At 43.1% G+C, this 18207-nt stretch overlaps 1 protein-coding gene across 11 annotated transcripts in view; it reads left to right on the top strand.

Moving 5' to 3' along the window:
* TRAPPC9 (trafficking protein particle complex subunit 9) overlaps nucleotides 1-18207 on the top strand; it is an 825958-nt gene that overhangs the window by 57542 nt on the left and 750209 nt on the right. For all 11 annotated transcript variants that reach the window (XM_039525295.1, XM_039525292.1, XM_039525294.1 and 8 more), the window contains 2 exons: nucleotides 6441-6567; nucleotides 12991-13136. In XM_039525295.1, the coding sequence (XP_039381229.1) occupies nucleotides 6441-6567; nucleotides 12991-13136 (273 nt within the window). The remainder of the gene's footprint in view (nucleotides 1-6440; nucleotides 6568-12990; nucleotides 13137-18207) is intronic.

Genomic DNA, 18207 nt, shown 5'->3' with positions numbered 1-18207 from the left:
GGCTGAGTTTGAACAGCCAGAGACCAGGGCTATTAGAGGGGCACAGCATGCGGCCATAAGGATCAGGGATGCCTTGAGGGATCAATTTGAAGCTGAAAGCCACTAATATTTGTTGCTATGCTTGGGATTACAGTGCTTGTAATGGTAGGAGGTGATTGGTGCACATGATGCAAGAAGGGGACTTAACATTATTGTATGTTGCTTTGCAATGCTCTTTTTGCTTTCACTTAATATAATAAAGATTGCTTTCAAACCAACACAATTCTTTTAATAAAAGACAATAACTTGAGGAGAGAGTCAAACAAAAACATTCATCAGCAGGGAGGGGCAAGGGAAGGCCTCAAGAGGAGGAGTCCCAGGACGGCTACAGATTTGTATATGTCCAGGGATCATACCCAGTCTTCTTCTTTGGAGTACAATGCAACGGGTGCTGTACTTCAGCAGGGCCAAACTGCAGAGAGATGAGTGTTGAGTGCAGTGGGTGGTGGTAGTCCACAGTCCTGGACTGTGAGAAGGGAGGAGTGGAATGCTGCCAGTAGAGAGTGGAGCCAGGAGGTTGGTAACAGTGTTGGCAGTGTGTGTGGGGCACATGGGAAAGAGTTTTTTTTGCAAGAGTGGCAGCAGGGCAGGCATGGCGCTGCTCTGTTTGAAGAGATAGTATCTCCTGGAGCATGTCCACTTGGCACTCCATAACGTTTAAGAGCTGCTCAGTGGCTGCTTTCTGGTGTGCCGTGTTCTCCTTTCAGTCCCTCTTTTCTCTGTCCAGCCACTCCTTCAATTTCTGTTTCTTGGTGGTGGAGTGCATCATAACCTCATGGAGAAAGTCCTCCTTAATTCTTCTTGGCCACTTTCCAATTCTGTGCAGCCGTTCCGCTGCCGATAACAAAGAGGGAGACTGGGATCCCAAGGTAATCTCTGAAGTTTAAATTGTATTGTTTGTAACACAGACAACGCTGATTCAGTGCTTTAAAACACAGCCAGTACTCTCTCACCTGTCACTAAGTGGCTGACCCCAGGCAAGCATACATGAGCCACAAGACCCCCAAAATGGTGAGTAGCCACAGGGGCAGGGTAAATCACTCTTCCTGGACCCTGCTGTCCTCTGGGCACATGGCTCTTAGGGAGAGCCAGCAGTGTGTGTGTGTGTGTGTGTGTGGGGGTGTTATAATCATTCCTGTCCCCACACTTTCCACAGGATGTGATCATTATGGAAGATATCTTGCTGCTGAAGATGAGCAGGGAATCAAGGGAGGGTCTTCTCCAAGCTTGTGGCCCCATGTGGCTTGCCTGTGTGCAGCAATTGCTCTCCCCATGATGGCAAAGTGACACAGGAAAGTTACTGTTAATAGGGCAAGAAACAAAGCTCTGCCGAGGAACCTGTGGCAGCAGATTGCCCAGTATCTCCATGAGAGTTTCCTGGAGATCTCTGAGGGAGATTCCTATGAAGTGAGGGAGTCTATCAACAGCCTGTTCCGCCACTCAGACTAAGCATGCGGTGGGAGACAAGCCTGTTTTCTGCAATCCTCCTGCCCCCAACAACTCGCTTCAGTAATTCCCAAAATCAGATCCATTTACCAGGGGCCTCCTCTCCTGTTTGCGCTTCACCAAGATCCAACTGCTGGGACTGGCTAGGCTCGAGAGCTCCTGACTGCATGCATCTCAGGCCTCTGAGTCATCTTCTGCCTCTGGTTCTCCCCATCCCTCTCTTCGTCCAAGATTTCCTTCTCCTGGCTTGGTCCACTCTCAATTGGCACACGAGCCAACAAAGTATCCACAGGGGCCTTCACAGTGGAGATGGAGTCGCCACTGAGTATCTCGTCCAGCTCTTTGCAGAACCAGCACTGGGGTGCACTTTCCTTCACTTTCACTCTACACTGCAATGTGTCCCGGTCATGGCCCCTTTCTATCATGCATTGTGAAATCTGTCCCTAAGTATTGTAATTCCTGCGGCTGGAGTGCACATGAGACTGCACAGCCTCCTCTCCTCAAATGCCGATGAGGTCCAGCAGCTCGGCATTGCTCCAAGCAGGTGATCACCTGGTGCGTGGAGCAGGCATGGCCACCTGGAAAGATGAGCTGAGACCACTGCACGCATCACTGAGTAAACAAGAAGAGGACTTTCAAATTTACAAAGGAATGTATGGGGTGGGGATGATTGGTCACCTGAGGGCAGTACAGTAGAGTTCAAACCGATGACCCAGAGAGGTGAGAACAGGCATTCTGGGACACCTCCCGGAGGCCAGTCTCAGTGCTGTAATCGCCATGGTGTATACACTGGCACCACAGCGCTGTACCCCCGGTGCAGAAAGCTGTACGCCTCTTGTTGGGGTGGGTTTTTTAGTCCTGAGCCCCCTCCCAGAGTCCGCACCCCATCCCAGACTCAAATTCAGTCTGAGAGCCCACACCTCACCTGCACCCCACACTCCTCATTGCCACACCCCAGAGCCTGCACTCCAAACCCCTGCCCCAGCCTGATGAAAATAAGTGAGTGAGAGTGAGGGGCAGGGAGGGTGGAGTGAGCGGAGGTGGGGCCCTGGAGAAGGGGCGGGGCGGGGGTGTTCGGTTTTCTGCAATCAGAAAGGTGGCAACCCTAAGTATTGTATGTTTTTAATTTTGCAGTCATACACAAGTGAGTGAGCGAAACACCAAATGTGTATTTTCAGGGTACTAAAATGAAAGCACTTAATTAAAAAAGAGAAAACAACACTTCTGACAAAAGTTGATCAACTTAAAGTGCTGAACTGTCTCCACCATTGTCTGCATCAGGAACCAAATGCCAGTTGCCTGATACTGTTAGCATTTTGGAGACACCTTGTCAACCACAATTTAAGTCTTTCCTTATGTGTAACTTTGGAAAAGAACATTGTTCTTTTTGTTTGTCTTGGTTTGCGTTTCAGTACCTCCATTATTCTGAAGCTAGTCATAGCATACTTTTGTTTCTACTGTTGAACAGCTTTTAGGCACAAACTGCATTTGACTACGTGCATGGATAATAAAGCTTTCGCATAGTTTGGATTTTCTAATTGGAAAAAGGCACAAGAAACATTTGAGACACACCAAGCTTCTTGGTATCACCATGAAGCAGTTAATATTTTTTTAAAGACCCAAAGAATGTTGGTGACATGCTAAGTTTTCAATACTCTCAGAGGGAAGAAGAAAGCAGAAAAATCCTAATGAAGATACGAAGTTGTATGTGATATGTTGCCTGATGAGGATTTGGCCATTATACTGAACAAATTGAAAATACACCCTTCAGTGGACAGGTTGACTGCCTGCACTTATCTGAGTTCCCTTTCTCTTCATCGGGCTCATCCATGCTTGCTTGATGGGACTGGCTACTCTGCCGTGGAGTCTCAAATAGATCCTGATTTGCATCATAAGTGGAGTCCTCTGTATCTCCTCCTTTTCCTTGCTGTTCATGGCAGCATCTCTGTCTCAGATTCCTCTATTCCAGACAGGAGTTCATCAAGTTCATGGAGCCAGAACGGTTGTTTGGGCAATTGCACGCAACAAGAGTGAGCTACTAGTTGTACTGATTTCAGGATAAGTTTATTCAATTTGCAAGGAGGGTCTTATAAACTCTTCAATACAGAATGGTCTTTGTGTAGTGCCTAGCACAGTGAGGTCTTCATACCTGATTGACATCTCCTAGGTGTTACTGCAGCAAAAATAATATTTTGACAAGTCAGTAATTTGTGGATTAATTAGTTCTCCTCACTTTCTAAATGGATTTTGGGGAAAGGCATAACAAGGTGAAGATGTATGCAAAACTCATTTCAAGTGGTATAAATGACTAATTCTAATATTTTTTTAGGTGCTAGACTTCAAAATAATGAAAAACAATTTTGTTTTGCTGTGGACTAATAAACGTAATGAGCAGTTAACTTTCTTTGGAAAACTTTATGTAAAACTGTTCTCAATATATTTTGTGCAATTCTTATTATAAATTACTTGGGATATGTTAAGGAAATTAATGTTTATGTAAAATATTATCAGTGTGTAGTTTTATGCCATATCTGATGTTTGGTTCCTGTTTGCTTGACATCACAAAAAGTTTCTGTGGAATTTAAGAGGATTATTTAGCTATAGAAGAATTAGGAGAGGCAAATACAAGTCAAGTGAAAAAGGTCCTGTTTTATGCACATAATAGAAAATAAATATAGAAACTGTTTCTGCAGTGAATAGAAGATTTTTTTTTCAGAATTCTGTGTGATGCTTCAGATTATTTTTATACAGAGTTTGACACCCTTTCCTTCTCTGCTCTTTTCTCTTTCTATTCACATTCTTAGGTACATTTAGGAAAAAAGTTCATTTTCTTATGTGTTAAGTGATTTGGGATATTATCTTAAGTGTTCATAGTTCAGCATCTAGGTAATTTGCATTCCTGTTTTACCTTCCAACCTCTGAATGGATTCAAGAGAAGGCAGCCTTTTTTTTTCCTACCATTTTTCTTTTCCCTTCCTTTTACCTATTTCTCCTTCTTCTTTGAGGTCTCTTCCTCTTCTGAATTATCATTTTGTTTCTAAAAAAGGATCCAAGTTACTAATAGAACATGTATGGAGTTAAAAAAAAAAAAAAAAAAAGACCAGTACATTATACAACAAAATAGTGGAAAATCATATCTTTTTCCTACCACGTTTGCCAGTACCTGATTTCAGGCCTCTTTCTATGTTTTTACATAGGGAATACAGCTTTCTGTATAGTTTCAGTGTTGATCACATCTGCTGTTACAGGAGAAACACAGAATCCTGCATTCAGGTCATTAATCATGAGGAAAATAGTTGTTTGCAAACACAAACATTTGTATTGAAATGGTTGTAACACATAACGGTTGTATTGGGTCAGACCAAAGGTCCATCCAGCCCTGTATCCTGTCTACCGACAGTGGCCAATGCCAGGTGCCCCAGAGAGAGTGAACCAACAGATAATGATTAAGTGATCTCTCTCTCCTGCCATCCATCTCCATCCTCTGACCAACAGAGGCTAGGGACACCATTCCTTACCCATCCTGGCTAATAGCCATTAATGGACTTAACCTCCATGAATTTATCCAGTTCTCTTTTAAATGATGTTATAGTCCTAGCCTTCACAACCTCCTCAGGCAAGGAGTTCCACAAATTGACTGTGCGCTGTGTGAAGAACAACTTCCTTTTATTTGTTTTAAACCTGCTGCCTATTAATTTCATTTGGTGACCCCTAGTTCTTGTATTATGGGAATAAGGAAAAGTTATTTACTTAATCTACTTTCTCCACATCACTCATGATTTTATATACCTCTATCATATCCCCCCTTAGTCTCCTCTTTTCCAAGCTGAAAAGTCCTAGCCTCTTCAATCTCTCCTCATATGGGACCCGTTCCAAACCACTAATCGTTTTAGTTTCCCTTCTCTGAACCTTTTCTAATGCCAGTACATCTTTTTTGAGATGAGACCACCACATCTGTATGCAGTATTCAAGGTGTGGGCGTACCATCGATTTATATAAGGGCAATAATATATTCTCCTAAGTGTCAAAATAACGAAAGCTAGCTAACCATACCTGTTCAAAGTGTTTATGACACATCATTGCTATAATATGCTTTATATGCAAAATAAGTCATCCAAATTGTATAACTTGTTTGTTTCAATTAATATTGATTTGATACTTGATATTCAAGTTAACTGCTTTCAGCCTTTTTAATCAAACAAAAAACAGAAGCAAAACTTGCCCTCATTGGCTGTTTTCAAATTAGGACCATATGTAATTTTTAAAATAAATTTGCTATAGTTTCAACACACAATACCATTGAAATCAATTACTTTTTTCCTTTGTCTAAGTGGATATTGTGATTGACTGATAATCTATAGTGATAGTTGACTCTGAGCATCGTTCTGTGAACAAATTAGATAAACTCTTCTTGAGGCCATTAGTCCTGTGTGTGTGTGTGTGTGTATGTGGTGTGTATGTATGTGTGTATGTATGTGTATATATGTGTATATATATATAGAATTAGTAGGTAAGTTGTAACGATTGTTCTGGCTGTTTTGAAAAAGGAGAAAACCTACATAGAAAACTACATGTAAATTGAAGTTTGAAAAACTATGAAATATGTGCAGCAAAAATGTCTGCTTTCTCTAATAAGCAATTAATTAGTCTGATCATTTTAATAAGCATTACTACTGGTATGGCTTTTACTTTGTAAAGTTCTGCTTAAGTTGGACTTAATCAAAATGCAGTTGCTGCTGTGTGTTGATATGACACACATTTTAGCATATGCAGTGAGGCCCACTGTATATGGGCTGTAAAGAGCAAAGGAAATTAAAAATGATGGCATTACAGTGCAGTCATGCGTCTGACATAAATACCAAAGCAAGTAAAATAAAAGCTAAGGCAACTTCATTGTTAACTCAACCTGTTTTGCCTTGATGTTGCAACTCAGCTGAGATCTTATTCTCTCTTAGAAAAGAAAGATGTAACACAAAGCTTAGAAAACTATACATCAAAATGTCCTGGGACGATGGAGTTCATCACACTTCCAGAAGGTTTGAGGTTACCCCCCGTGCCGTTCACCAAGCTGCCTATTGTAAGGTAAGACTATATAAAATGGTGCATTGCAAATGTCTGTCTGTCTAACATTTAAAGCTCGTCTTGTCGTATTGAAAATTAGACTAGATAGTCATTAGATCTTATCAACTTGCATAATTTGTTGTCCATAATGACACTGAAACCTGTTAAATTTGGAGTTCTGAGATAAAAACACAGAAGCATAAACTCTGTTCCGTTAGAATGGTTGGGCCAAATGAGACTCTTTGAGTGATGCAGAATTTTCCCTTGTCTTTAAATCATATCAGAATCTTCTGAAAATAAGTTAAAAATAACCCTTGACCCAAGAAAAGAGTTGCCCATTTTAAGATGGGCTTTTCAAAGGTTTAAGGGAATTAGGCACTTAACGCCTATTGACTTGGAATAGGTTGCCTAACTCTAAGCCCCTTCAGACGTCTTAGCCCACATTATTTACATATGTGGTGCGTTGCTCAAAGTCCTTTCATTAAGTAATTTGACATCTAATTTAGATAGGAACATATAGAGGTACTGGAGTGGGATCAAATGTCATAGGAGAGCAATAATGGAAAAGAAGGCAAAGGAAGATATTTGTTTTTCCAACAAGGAACTTTAGCAGGGAAGGCAAATGCCCAGCAAAAAAATACAGTGATCCCACTGAGAACAATGCTCAAAGTAGACTCACGTTCAAAGTGGAGTGTCGTGAATTTCAATATGCAGGACTTTTGGTACCAAGAAAAGAGAGTAGTAATATTAGTAGAGTGAGAATTAATGAGATACAGAATAAAAACACACAGACTTTGTAGTCTAGATGGTTGGTTTATGTAACCATTTCATTACTGTTACCATCATCTTTTGATCCTATTGTTTAGCTTATTTGTTGAATTTTATCTTCAATTAGTATGTCTTCTAGGACAAGGGACCATGTTTAACTGTGTTTGTAAAGCATCTAGTACAGGTGTCCCCATTCTGGTTGTGGCCTTCTAGTTCTACCATAATGTAAATATCTAAGGTTTTCCAGTGTAATGTGAAAAATAATTACTTTGAATAAATTGTTTGTCAGCATAAATTTGATAGCCTGGTATTCTAGAATGTAACTATTTCTTGTGTTCTGAAATTCTTATTTAAGATGGCTTCAGAAATCCCTGTTTATAAAACACACCACTTTTATGAAACCATAATCCTTTAATTAACTAAGCTTCAAGTATACCACTTTTAAGAATGTAAATTAAACTAGGAAAAATATTTGCAAAACCCTTTCTAGTACTTGAAATAAGTGACTGATAAATAAGTTAATTTAGTTAATGAGCCCCAAGGGGAACTTATTCATTTAGGTAAACACAGACAGTTATTTTGAGCAAGGGTTGTTGGTGTAAGAAAAAACATGGCAAGCCTTTTTCCTCATTAAATTGCCTCTGCAGATCTTCATTCTTGGAAGTGCATACTGTGGCTCACAAGTAATGGAAGCACTGAATTATAAACCATTATGATGGACCCAAACTTGGACTGGATATCTGAATGTTCCAAACATCAGTAAATTAACACTTTCATTTAGCTGTCCCCAGTTCATAGAATCGTAGAATATTAGGGTTCGAAGGGACCTCAGGAGGTCATCTAGTCCAACCCCCTACTCAAAGCAGGACCAATCCCCAGATTTTTATCCCAGTTCCCCAAATGGCCCCCTCAAGGATTGAACTCACGACCCTGGGTTTAGCAGGCCAATGCTCAAACCACTGAGCTATCCCTCCCCCCAGAAAATAAGTTCTTTTCTTCTCGCCTGTCAAAATGGTCGTGGAATCACCCTCTGTAGTTATCCTGTTGCTTCGCAAATTGTAGTTGTGGAGTAAGGAATTCAGTTTAGTATTTAGGTTTTTTACTATTGAGTAGCATTTGTTTAGCATTAGAACAAAATTGCCAATCTTGAGGAACATTCAGATTGTTTTTAAAGAAGTGCATCTTGCCAGTAGCAAGATGTTGCTTATTGACCAACATATACAATGCTTAAAGTGCCTGTGGTGACAGGCTCTTGCTTCAGAGTTGCTTGCTTTGTGTTGCATTTATTACCTGGATTAGGAGGGAATGTGAAACTTATCCACATACGGGAAACTTTAGTTACTTGACCCCTTCTTAAAGAAGCACCAGTGAATTTACTTCTGAAATGTCAAATTCTAAATTGAAGGCCCAGATCTTTGCTTTTAGCTTATCCTTTAAAGACATTGTCAAAGTTGGTACACCAAATAAGACTCACCAAGAGTCCATTGTTCCTCTCCTTTCTATACTGGGGATTGAGTCAAAGCATTTAAGCCCAGGGGATATGGGAAACAATGATCTAAGCAGGGAAAGACTCCAGAAAAGAGGACAAGGTCTTTCTCCCCTCAGTAGCTACTTCTGAATCAGCGATTCTCAAACTTTAGCAACCTGAGGCCCCCCATTTTGATTTAAAAATGTTCAGCGACCACTAAGCCCCCCTGCTCAGCCCTTGCCTCGCCCCCTTCCCCAAGGCTATTCCCCCTGCCCTGCCCACTCTCTGAAGCCCTGCCTCCTGCTCACTCCACCCCCTCTCCCTGTTGCTCACTCTCGCCCACCCTCACTTACTTTTACTAGGCTGGGACAGGATGGGGGGCAGGAGAGGGCTCTGGGATGGAGTTTGGATGAGGGTTCTGGGCTGGGCAGGTGGTTGGGGTGTGGGCTCCAGCCAGGCGGCGCTTACCTCAGGTGCCTCCTGAAAGCGACTGGCACATCCCTCTGGCAGCAGATCGTAGGCTGGGGGGCCAGGGCGTCTCCGTGCACTGCCCCTGGCCGCAGGCACCACCCCCACAGCTCCCATTGGTTGCAGTTCCCAGCCAATGGGAGCTGCGGAGTTGGGGTGGGGGCATCATGCGGAGACCCCCTGCTCCCTCAGGAGCTGCAGGGATGTGCTGGCCGCTTCCAGGAGCAGCACGGAGCCAGGGCAGGTAGGAAGCCTGCCTTACCCTGATGCACCCACCGGGCTTTTAACATGCAGGAGGCACTGGGAGGGAGGAAGAGGAGTTGAGTTGAGGGGAGGGATGAGGAGGAGTTGATTAGCAGGCTCCATGGGCCCCAGTTTGAGAAACGCTGCTTTAGATATAAAATCACATCCTGTCACTACAGTTTGAAACTGCCTTTTACTTGTAGGGCACATGGCAGCATGCACTTCAGGAAGGTACAGTGCTGGCTAGCCTTGTTGTTGTATTCACTGGCCTGTCACATGGACATTGAGGTTCAAGTACCTACTCGGGTCTTGTACTACTTTAAATTTTGACTAGAACCCTCAACTGTTTGCATTGGAGTTCCCTTTGCTGTGCTACAACAGACAGACACTATAGTCACAGCTGCATTGGATGGAGGTTGGGAAGCTCACTTAAGTCCCTTTCAGACACAAGGTCTTTGGTCTACCCAATAAATGTGTTTGCCTTCTAATTACAGAGACTTCCAAGAAAAGTAATTACATGTTCATTGTAGTATATAGAATATTTGGGGACTCTTCAGGTTTCCATTTATTCTTTAGGTAAATTAATTTTCTTCTGTTTTCTTGCATTTGGTTCTGATGGCAGCGGTGGTCGTCATTAGAGTGTTAACACTTAACATCACCCATTGATGTCTCAATGCAGTTATTTCTTCTTATTCCAGAAAACTTCTAATGTAGTTGGTTGTTTTTTATATGGCAGAGATAATGTGTGTATAATTTCTCCTACAGTTTTATTACAGTAACACATCAGCTTGAAGGTTCTAGGTTATTTTCTACAACAGATTTTGTTTTCTGAGATGTATGCTATACAGTCTTTTTATTAGAGTATTTTTATGTCTCTATTGTACAGAATTTACAATGTTTTGTCTCTGTACTTAAACTATTTCCATCCCCTGGCTAATAATTACTTACTCTTTGAGATTGTGGATAATTGTGTAACATAATTCAAGTCATTCATTTACTGCACTGTAAAGGATGCAAAATTACTTTAATATCCCTAAAACATAACTACTTTTCTCTTTTTCCCAACAAAAAGCAATTTATGGGTAATTTGTGTTTCTCTGGCCTTTTGCCATTTACAATTATGTGAGACAAATTTCTTCTTCCTCAGTGTATCTCTGCTAGAGTTATTTGTCTGATGAATAACTTCATAAAATATTATGAAAATTTAATCACATTGTAATACACACTGTCTCCTTGGTATATTGTGGCATTATCAAAGAATTTTTCAGTATGATCATTTGCACTGTGAACTGAAGTTCTTGGGAAAAAAAAGTTATCTTAAAGCAAACTGTGCATAATAGTACAGTATTTGCTTCTTACTCCTGAAGACCTATTTTGGATATACAGGGAATTTTATTGAATCATTGTCTCTAGTGGCTGTTTTACATAAGGCACAAATCTTGTATGTTTAAACATGAGGGTCCCGAGACTGGAGTATTGTTGAAGTTTAGGGCTGAAGTGCAGTGTCTTTAAACATACCCAGTCCTGACTGTAACTTCCACGGCTCACCATTCCTAACTGGAGTAAGGTTTATTTTCACCAGGTAAATTCACATGTAATTAACTTTAAAAAGTTGCAGTTAAAAAGCTACAACAAAATCTATATGTGGTGCCTTCACATGTCATTAATTATCATCCCTCCAAGTAAATCTGATTTAAGTAAATATTCACCAACTGTATTCTGACATTTTAAATTATTTTCTCTCTTCTATCATTATTAGAGTCTGGTGTTTTTCCTTCTGTAAGAACATTTCCTCCCCCCCCCCCACATGTTTAAATGGTCTAATATGGTGGCCATTTGTTACCTTATTAATCGTTATACTTTTTTACCATATTCTGACAATTCCCAGTCCACTTCCTCCACCTCCAGAAGCAAATCTGTCTCTTAAACTAATGTAGATTCTGCTTTAGTCTCCTTCCTTGGAAACTTATTTTTATTACATTTTGTATAAAGCAGTGTTGTGTTAATTTAGAAGGAATAAAGGGGCCCAAAGAGTCATGACTCTGAAACTGTCCAACATTAAACAAGATTCAGGGTTTGGTATACAGAAACCTCAGCCTGCTTAGCACCATGGCAACCACAGCAATGCAAATCCCAAATCTTTTATTAAAGATACCAAAAAAAAGAGAGAAAAACAGTTAAAAAGAAAACTTTATTCAATACTTAACATTTCAAATACTTTAACTATATCCCTTGTTCCCTTTTCCATTAGCTGGAGAATGTGTTTAGAAGGAAAAAACCCTTGTTTGACATTCTTTTAGATAGTACTAAAGATGCTAATAACTGTCCTTTTGGGGAAGAGAAAAATCCACACCACCTGAGAGACGTAGCTATGCTGATCTGACCTCAGATGTAGACAATGCTAAGTTTACAGAGGGAGTCTTCTGTTGACCTAGCTACCTCTTCTCAGGGAAGTGGATTACCTACGCCAATGGGAGAACCTCAGTGTCTACACTGAAGCACTACGCTGGTGCATGAGTAGACATACCCAGAATGTCACAACTATAAATACAAGATTGTTTAGTGTAAGTGGTTACACATATTCTAAGAGACCATTTAAATCCATAAATCCAGTGTCTCTTTCAATACCGTAATTTTTAGTGTCTAGAAAAGTTATGAATTTAAGCTCCCGAGCTTGTCTTCTGAAGGAGTAGTACAGGTTTCCTTTGAGGATGAGGACTGAGAGGTCAGATAGTGAACACTGTTTGTTTGTCAATTGGTGATAGTGTTTTTGTCTTTATTTTTTTCCTGTGAGACTTAATCTGAGAGTTTAGTGACAGTCTGGTTTCACCTACCTAGTTATTTGGGCGTTTAGTGCACTGGATGAGGTATACATGTTGTAATAGGCATGTGTAGGACCCTTGGGTCTTGAAAGGTGTGTTGTGGGGGGTATTGATTATCTTTTCCCATCAACATTTGTTGTTGTAGGTTATTGTGACATCTTTTGAGCTTTCACTCACCTTTTACTGTTGAGCACATAATCAAGGTAAATTTGTAGTCCCCAATTGTCACAGCAGCAGTTCTATCCAAGTTCTAGCTGGGCCCAAAAACTCTGTGCTAACTGCAGCAAAGCTACTCACTATCCAGTGCTTATTGCTGAAAATTTTAGAGACTCCCTTCAAAGGCTTGGCTTGTGTGGCTTAGAGAATCCATCATACATTTAAAATCACTGGACTTACTTTGTCCGGGTCATTTTCTTAAGGAAATTATGATCCTCTACATCTTTTCTTTGGCACCTTTTTCCTCATTATATTTTTCTGATTTTATGTATGTTTGCAGTTTTCCTCTGAAATATTTGGTTTTCCTTCAGACCCTTGGTTTACTTTATATTTCTTTTTTCCCTCATTGCAGACACCATGTTCATTATAAAAATGTAAGGAGTAATCAGTATATGCCAACAATTCTCTTAAAGTAAAAATAACCAGTTTAAAAATGCTGTTTACATTTTTATTTAACAGATCTGTGAAACTCTTGAATCTCCCCATCAGTCTTCGGCCACAGAAAATGAAAAGTTTGTTGGGTCAGAACATGTCAGCCAAAAGTCCCTTCATATACTCTCCAATTATTGCACACAATCGTGGAGAAGAGCGAAGTAAGAAAATAGGTGAGAGTTTGATTCAAGCTTTCTTGTAACTGTTGCTTTGAAATCTTCATGCCGTGACTCCATATACAGATCAGGAATTTAAGGAATTACTCAAAGCATAATACTTTGGGATAACATTTCTTCCCCACAGAAAATTTTAACTGATTTCAACTTATTTTCTTATCCTTAGGTGATTTTTTTCAAGCAAATCAATAAGCACTCAACCAGGGCTAGCTCCAGGGGTTTTGCCGCCCCAAGCAGCCCCCAAAAAAAAGCTGCGATCGCGATCTGTGGCAATTTAGCGGGAGTGAGGGACCCTCCACCGAATTGCCGCCGAATACCTGAAAGTGCCACCCGGCTCTGGAGTGGCCGCCCCAAGCACCTGCTTGATAAGCTGGTGCCTGGAGCCGGCCCTGCACTCAACCCAATAATCTTGTTGGGGAAATGAATTAAATAAAAAAGCTGTTTTTAGATCTTGAATTATGTCACAAATATTCTTATGTAGTGTAGTTGTAGCCGTGTTGGTCCCAGGATAGTAGAAAGATAAGTGGGTGAGGTAATGTATTTTATTGGACCAACTTCTGTTGGTGAGAGAGACAAACTTTTGAGCTTCAGGTCTCTCTTCTACATATTTGGAGTTGTACGTAGTGGTTAGAGGCCTTATAGGTGGTGAGACCTCTGGGGATGTGTGACATTACCCAGGATACAATCTGGATTTATGGACATCTGTGTCACCTCAGTTCTCCAACCTGGGGTGCCTTTTACAGTGCTTTGCTGTGAGAGCAACCACCCATTGTCTGCTAACACACAGCCTCCAGCAAATAAATCAGTCCCAGCTATATAGTACGAGTGCTATAGCCAGCCATTCTTCTTCGAGTGCTGTCCCTGTGGGTGCTCCACTCTAGGTGACGGTGCGTCCTGGCGCTGTCGATCGGAGATTTTCGGTAGCAGTGCCTGGTTGGGGCGCATGCACCCAGATGGTATCTCCCGTCTAGTTGGAATCTTCCTGAGTGCGTGCGCCGCACACCCTCCTCAGTTCCTTCTCAACCGTCCTCGGCTGAAGACGGGACTCAGGGCAGTGCTGCCTTCTCTTCCCTGGTATCTATAGGAAACAGTATCAAAGAACATAGAAATAATTATTAATTACTTTCCAGTTGTTTCCCTTCCTTTAGTATAGTTACATAGTTAGTTACTTAGTTAAAAAAAAAAAAGCCCCTCAGGCTTGTCTCTCTCTCCTCGGCCATCTCTAATTCATAATGCCAGGAACTTCAGGATTCAAAAAATGCATCTCCTGTCAGGACTCCATGCCACGGTCAGATGGGCACTGACATTGTGTGAGATGCCCCATTGTGCGAGCCTCAAGTCAAGAGCTCGCCGTGACAGGGATCTGCGGCTCTAAATCATCATGATGGAAAAATCCCTGCAGCCGCTGTTGGAGACGGGAAAGGTTGAACCCGCTCCTATACACTCCCCAGCCAGATTGGAACCGGCGAGGAGCGTCGCTTCACCCTCCCTGGAGCGGAGGCACGAAGCGCAACAGTCTCACAGAAGAGAGACTGACAAGGGTAGGGGGTCTCCTGCGAGATCCCTACCCTCTGTGCTGACAGCAGGAAAGACAGCTGCCTCAGCCTCCTCTAATGCCTCAGCAACGGCTCTGACAGAGCACAGAGGCAGGGACCTTATCTCCCGCGCCGGGAAGGTACTTCTTAATTCGGTCCCCTCAGTGCCGCAAACGACCACGACGTGGACACTTCAGTTCTCCTCGGCACCGCGAGCAGCTGCAGCACCGGCACTGCGTTCCACCTCGGCACCAACAACGGCTGCGGTGCCGGCAGCGCATTCGGCACCAGCAGCGAAATTGACAAAGGCACTCACAGCGCTGTCAGTTTCAGCGCTAAAAGCAGCCGCGGTCCCACCAGCGCGCTCTGCCTCAGCATGAAAATAGCTGCGGTGCCGACAGCGCGATCAGCCTCGGCACCGCGAAAAGCGTCGGCACCCAGCCCCTCTTGTACCCGCGCACCAGCAGCAGACCCCCTGCAGGGCACGTCTAAACTCACTACTAACGAGCTACAGCAGAGAGCAAGCTTGACCTTTTAGTGCCACTTGAGCCTCACTCTCCGCTCCTAGATAATGTTAGGAATCATTAAAAAGGGGATAGAAAATAAGACTGAGACTATATTATTGCCCTTATATAAATCCATGGTACGCCCACATCTCGAATACTGTGTACAGATGTGGTCTCCTCACTTCAAAAAAGATATTCTAGCACTAGAAAAGGTTCAGAAAAGGGCAACTAAAATGATTAGGGGTTTAGAGAGGGTTCCATACGAGGGAAGATTAAAGAGGCTAGGACTCTTCAGCTTGGAAAAGAGGAGACTAAGGGGGGATATGATAGAGGTATATAAAATCATGAGTGATGTTGAGAAAGTGGATAAGGAAAAGTTATTTACTTATTCCCATAATACAAGAACTAGGGGTCACCAAATGAAATTAATAGGCAGCAGGTTTAAAACAAATAAAAGGAAGTTCTTCTTCACGCAGCGCACAGTCAACTTGTGGAACTCCTTACCTGAGGAGGTTGTGAAGGCTAGGACTATAACAATGTTTAAAAGGGGACTGGATAAATTCATGGTGGCTAAGTCCATAAATGGCTATTAGCCAGGATGGATAAGGAATGGTGTCCCCATCCTCTGTTTGTCAGAGGATGGAGATGGATGGCAGGAGAGAGCTCACTTGATCATTGCCTGTTAGGTTCACTCCCTCTGGGGCACCTGGCATTGGCCACTGTCGGTAGACAGATACTGGGCTAGATGGACCTTTGGTCTGACCCGGTACGGCCTTTCTTATGTTCTTAGATACAGAGGACTCTTTTCTTGAACCGCCACTTTCTCCTGAACTGGCTTTCACTGATGGTGACCTTGAGCTACAGCAGCAAGCGGAATTCTCCCCTCCTGCTTCTCTTCCACAGGCACCTTTACCACCTCAGGTCACGGATCAAGTTCAGCAGCCTCAGTTTCCTTACTTTGCCCCCCCCCCCCCCGTGGGTGGCACCTGGGTTCTCCTACCCTATGCCTTGGCCTCAATGGTACCCATGGCAACATCCTCCTACCAATCATCCTCCATCTGTGCCTCAATCTCCTCCTCCATCCACTTCTAGGGTGCCTGAGCCCCCTCCTGACTCTGGGAGTTACGTACCATATTCTGACTCGCCTAATCCTAACTCTCCACTAGTCTCAGATGAAGCCATCCTCCCTTCACCTCCACAGACCGTGGAGGACTGCAAACAGTTCCAAGAATTTTTTAGGAGGGTTGCACTCAGCCAGGATATTCCCTTGGAAGAGGTTCAGAAGAAGCAACACAAACTCCTTAATCCTTCAACCATCTGCGCCCTCGAAACGCGCTCCCTATAAATGAGGCACTCATGGAGCCAGCTGACACTCTCTGGTAAACCCCAGCTTCTCTGGTACCAACTTGCAAGAAGGCTGAACGTAATTACTACGTTCCTGCAAAGGTCGCAGACTTCCTATTTTCTCATCCACCACCGAACTCTCTTGTCATCGATGCAGTTGCACAGAGGACCAAACAGTCACAATATTGACCCACCCCTCAAGACAAAGACCTTAGACGCCTTGATGTCCTGGGCCACAAAGTTTATACATTCTCTACACTACAGTTCAGGATTGCTAACTATTCTGCCCTCCTTGCACACATCAGTACTATCGCCCTCAATCCAGACCATACGACACAACTAGGAATCGTTCTAGACCTCTCAAATGCAGACAAAACCAAAATCAAGCCACCACCCTCCGTCCACAGGGTAATAAACAACAGTTTTGAAGCATTGGTCGAGGGTCTGCACGACCACCCTTCGATTCCACCACTTACTTGTCCATTTGGCCACCGCCTCCAGTATTTCCAACATGCCTGGCAGCAGATCACACAGGACTGCTGGGTCCTCAAAATAGTTCAGACCGGTTACTCCATCCCTTTTATATCCTACCCTTCTCATGAGCAATTACTTCGCACAGAAGTGGCTCACCTTCTGCAACTAGGTGCAGTGGAGCCTGTGCATCTGCAACACCAGTGGACAGGTTTCTACTCCCAATACTTTCTAACGCAGAAAGAGACCGGAGGATGGAGGCCTATACTAGACCTACGCTGACTGAACAAATTTGTGAGGACACAAAGATTCAAGATGGTCACACTGGGCACAATAATACCTGCATTGGATCAAGGGGACTGGTTCACAGCCCTCGACCTACAAGATGCTTACTTCCACATATCAATTCATCCAGCTCACAGACACTTCCTACGATTCACAATCAGTCAGGATCATTTTCAATACAGAATTCTTCCTTTCAGACTTTCCACGGCTCCAAGAGTTTTTTCCAAGACCCTAGCCATCGTTGTGGCTCACCTCCGCAAACATGGGGTCACACTTTTCCCCTACCTGGACGATTGCCTCATCAAGGGCGACTCCTATGGCGACACACTTCAAGCCACGCGTCTCGCCATCTCCCTCTTTCACAGCCTAGGCCTCCAAATAAACATCCAAAAATCCACCCTGACACCCATGCAACAGATAGAGTTCATTGGAGCTCATCTCGACTCAACCCAGAGCAGGGCCTCGCTCCCATACAACAGATTCCTCGCTATCACACAGCTCATACGCACGCTCTCTATTCGTCCCAGGACACAAGCAAGAATCTGCCTACAGCTCCTTGGTCACATGGCAGCTACCACCTTCGTAGTTCAACACGCCAGGCTACATATGAGATGCCTCCAGGGCTGGCTCAACTCCAGTTTCAAACCCAGCAGACATCCCTTAGCGATGCTGCTAACTCCGCCTCCCAATGTTATAACTTCCCTACAATGGTGGACAAGTCCAGAAAACCTCTGCACAGGGGTTTCCTTCCAGCAACGATCCCCAACGCTCATGCTCACCATGGACGCTTCCCTGATAGGTTGGGGAGCGCATCTAGGGGAACACAGGCCACAAGACTGGTGATCTCCATCAGATCTATACATAAATCTAGAGCTCAGAGCAGTGAGGAGAGCATGCCTTCACTTTCTTCCCCTCATAAAGAACAAA

The sequence above is a fragment of the Mauremys reevesii genome, linkage group 2 (assembly GCF_016161935.1).
Source record: "Mauremys reevesii isolate NIE-2019 linkage group 2, ASM1616193v1, whole genome shotgun sequence".
NCBI lineage: Eukaryota > Metazoa > Chordata > Testudines > Geoemydidae > Mauremys > Mauremys reevesii.
This window is presented reverse-complemented; position numbering and strand designations above follow the sequence as displayed.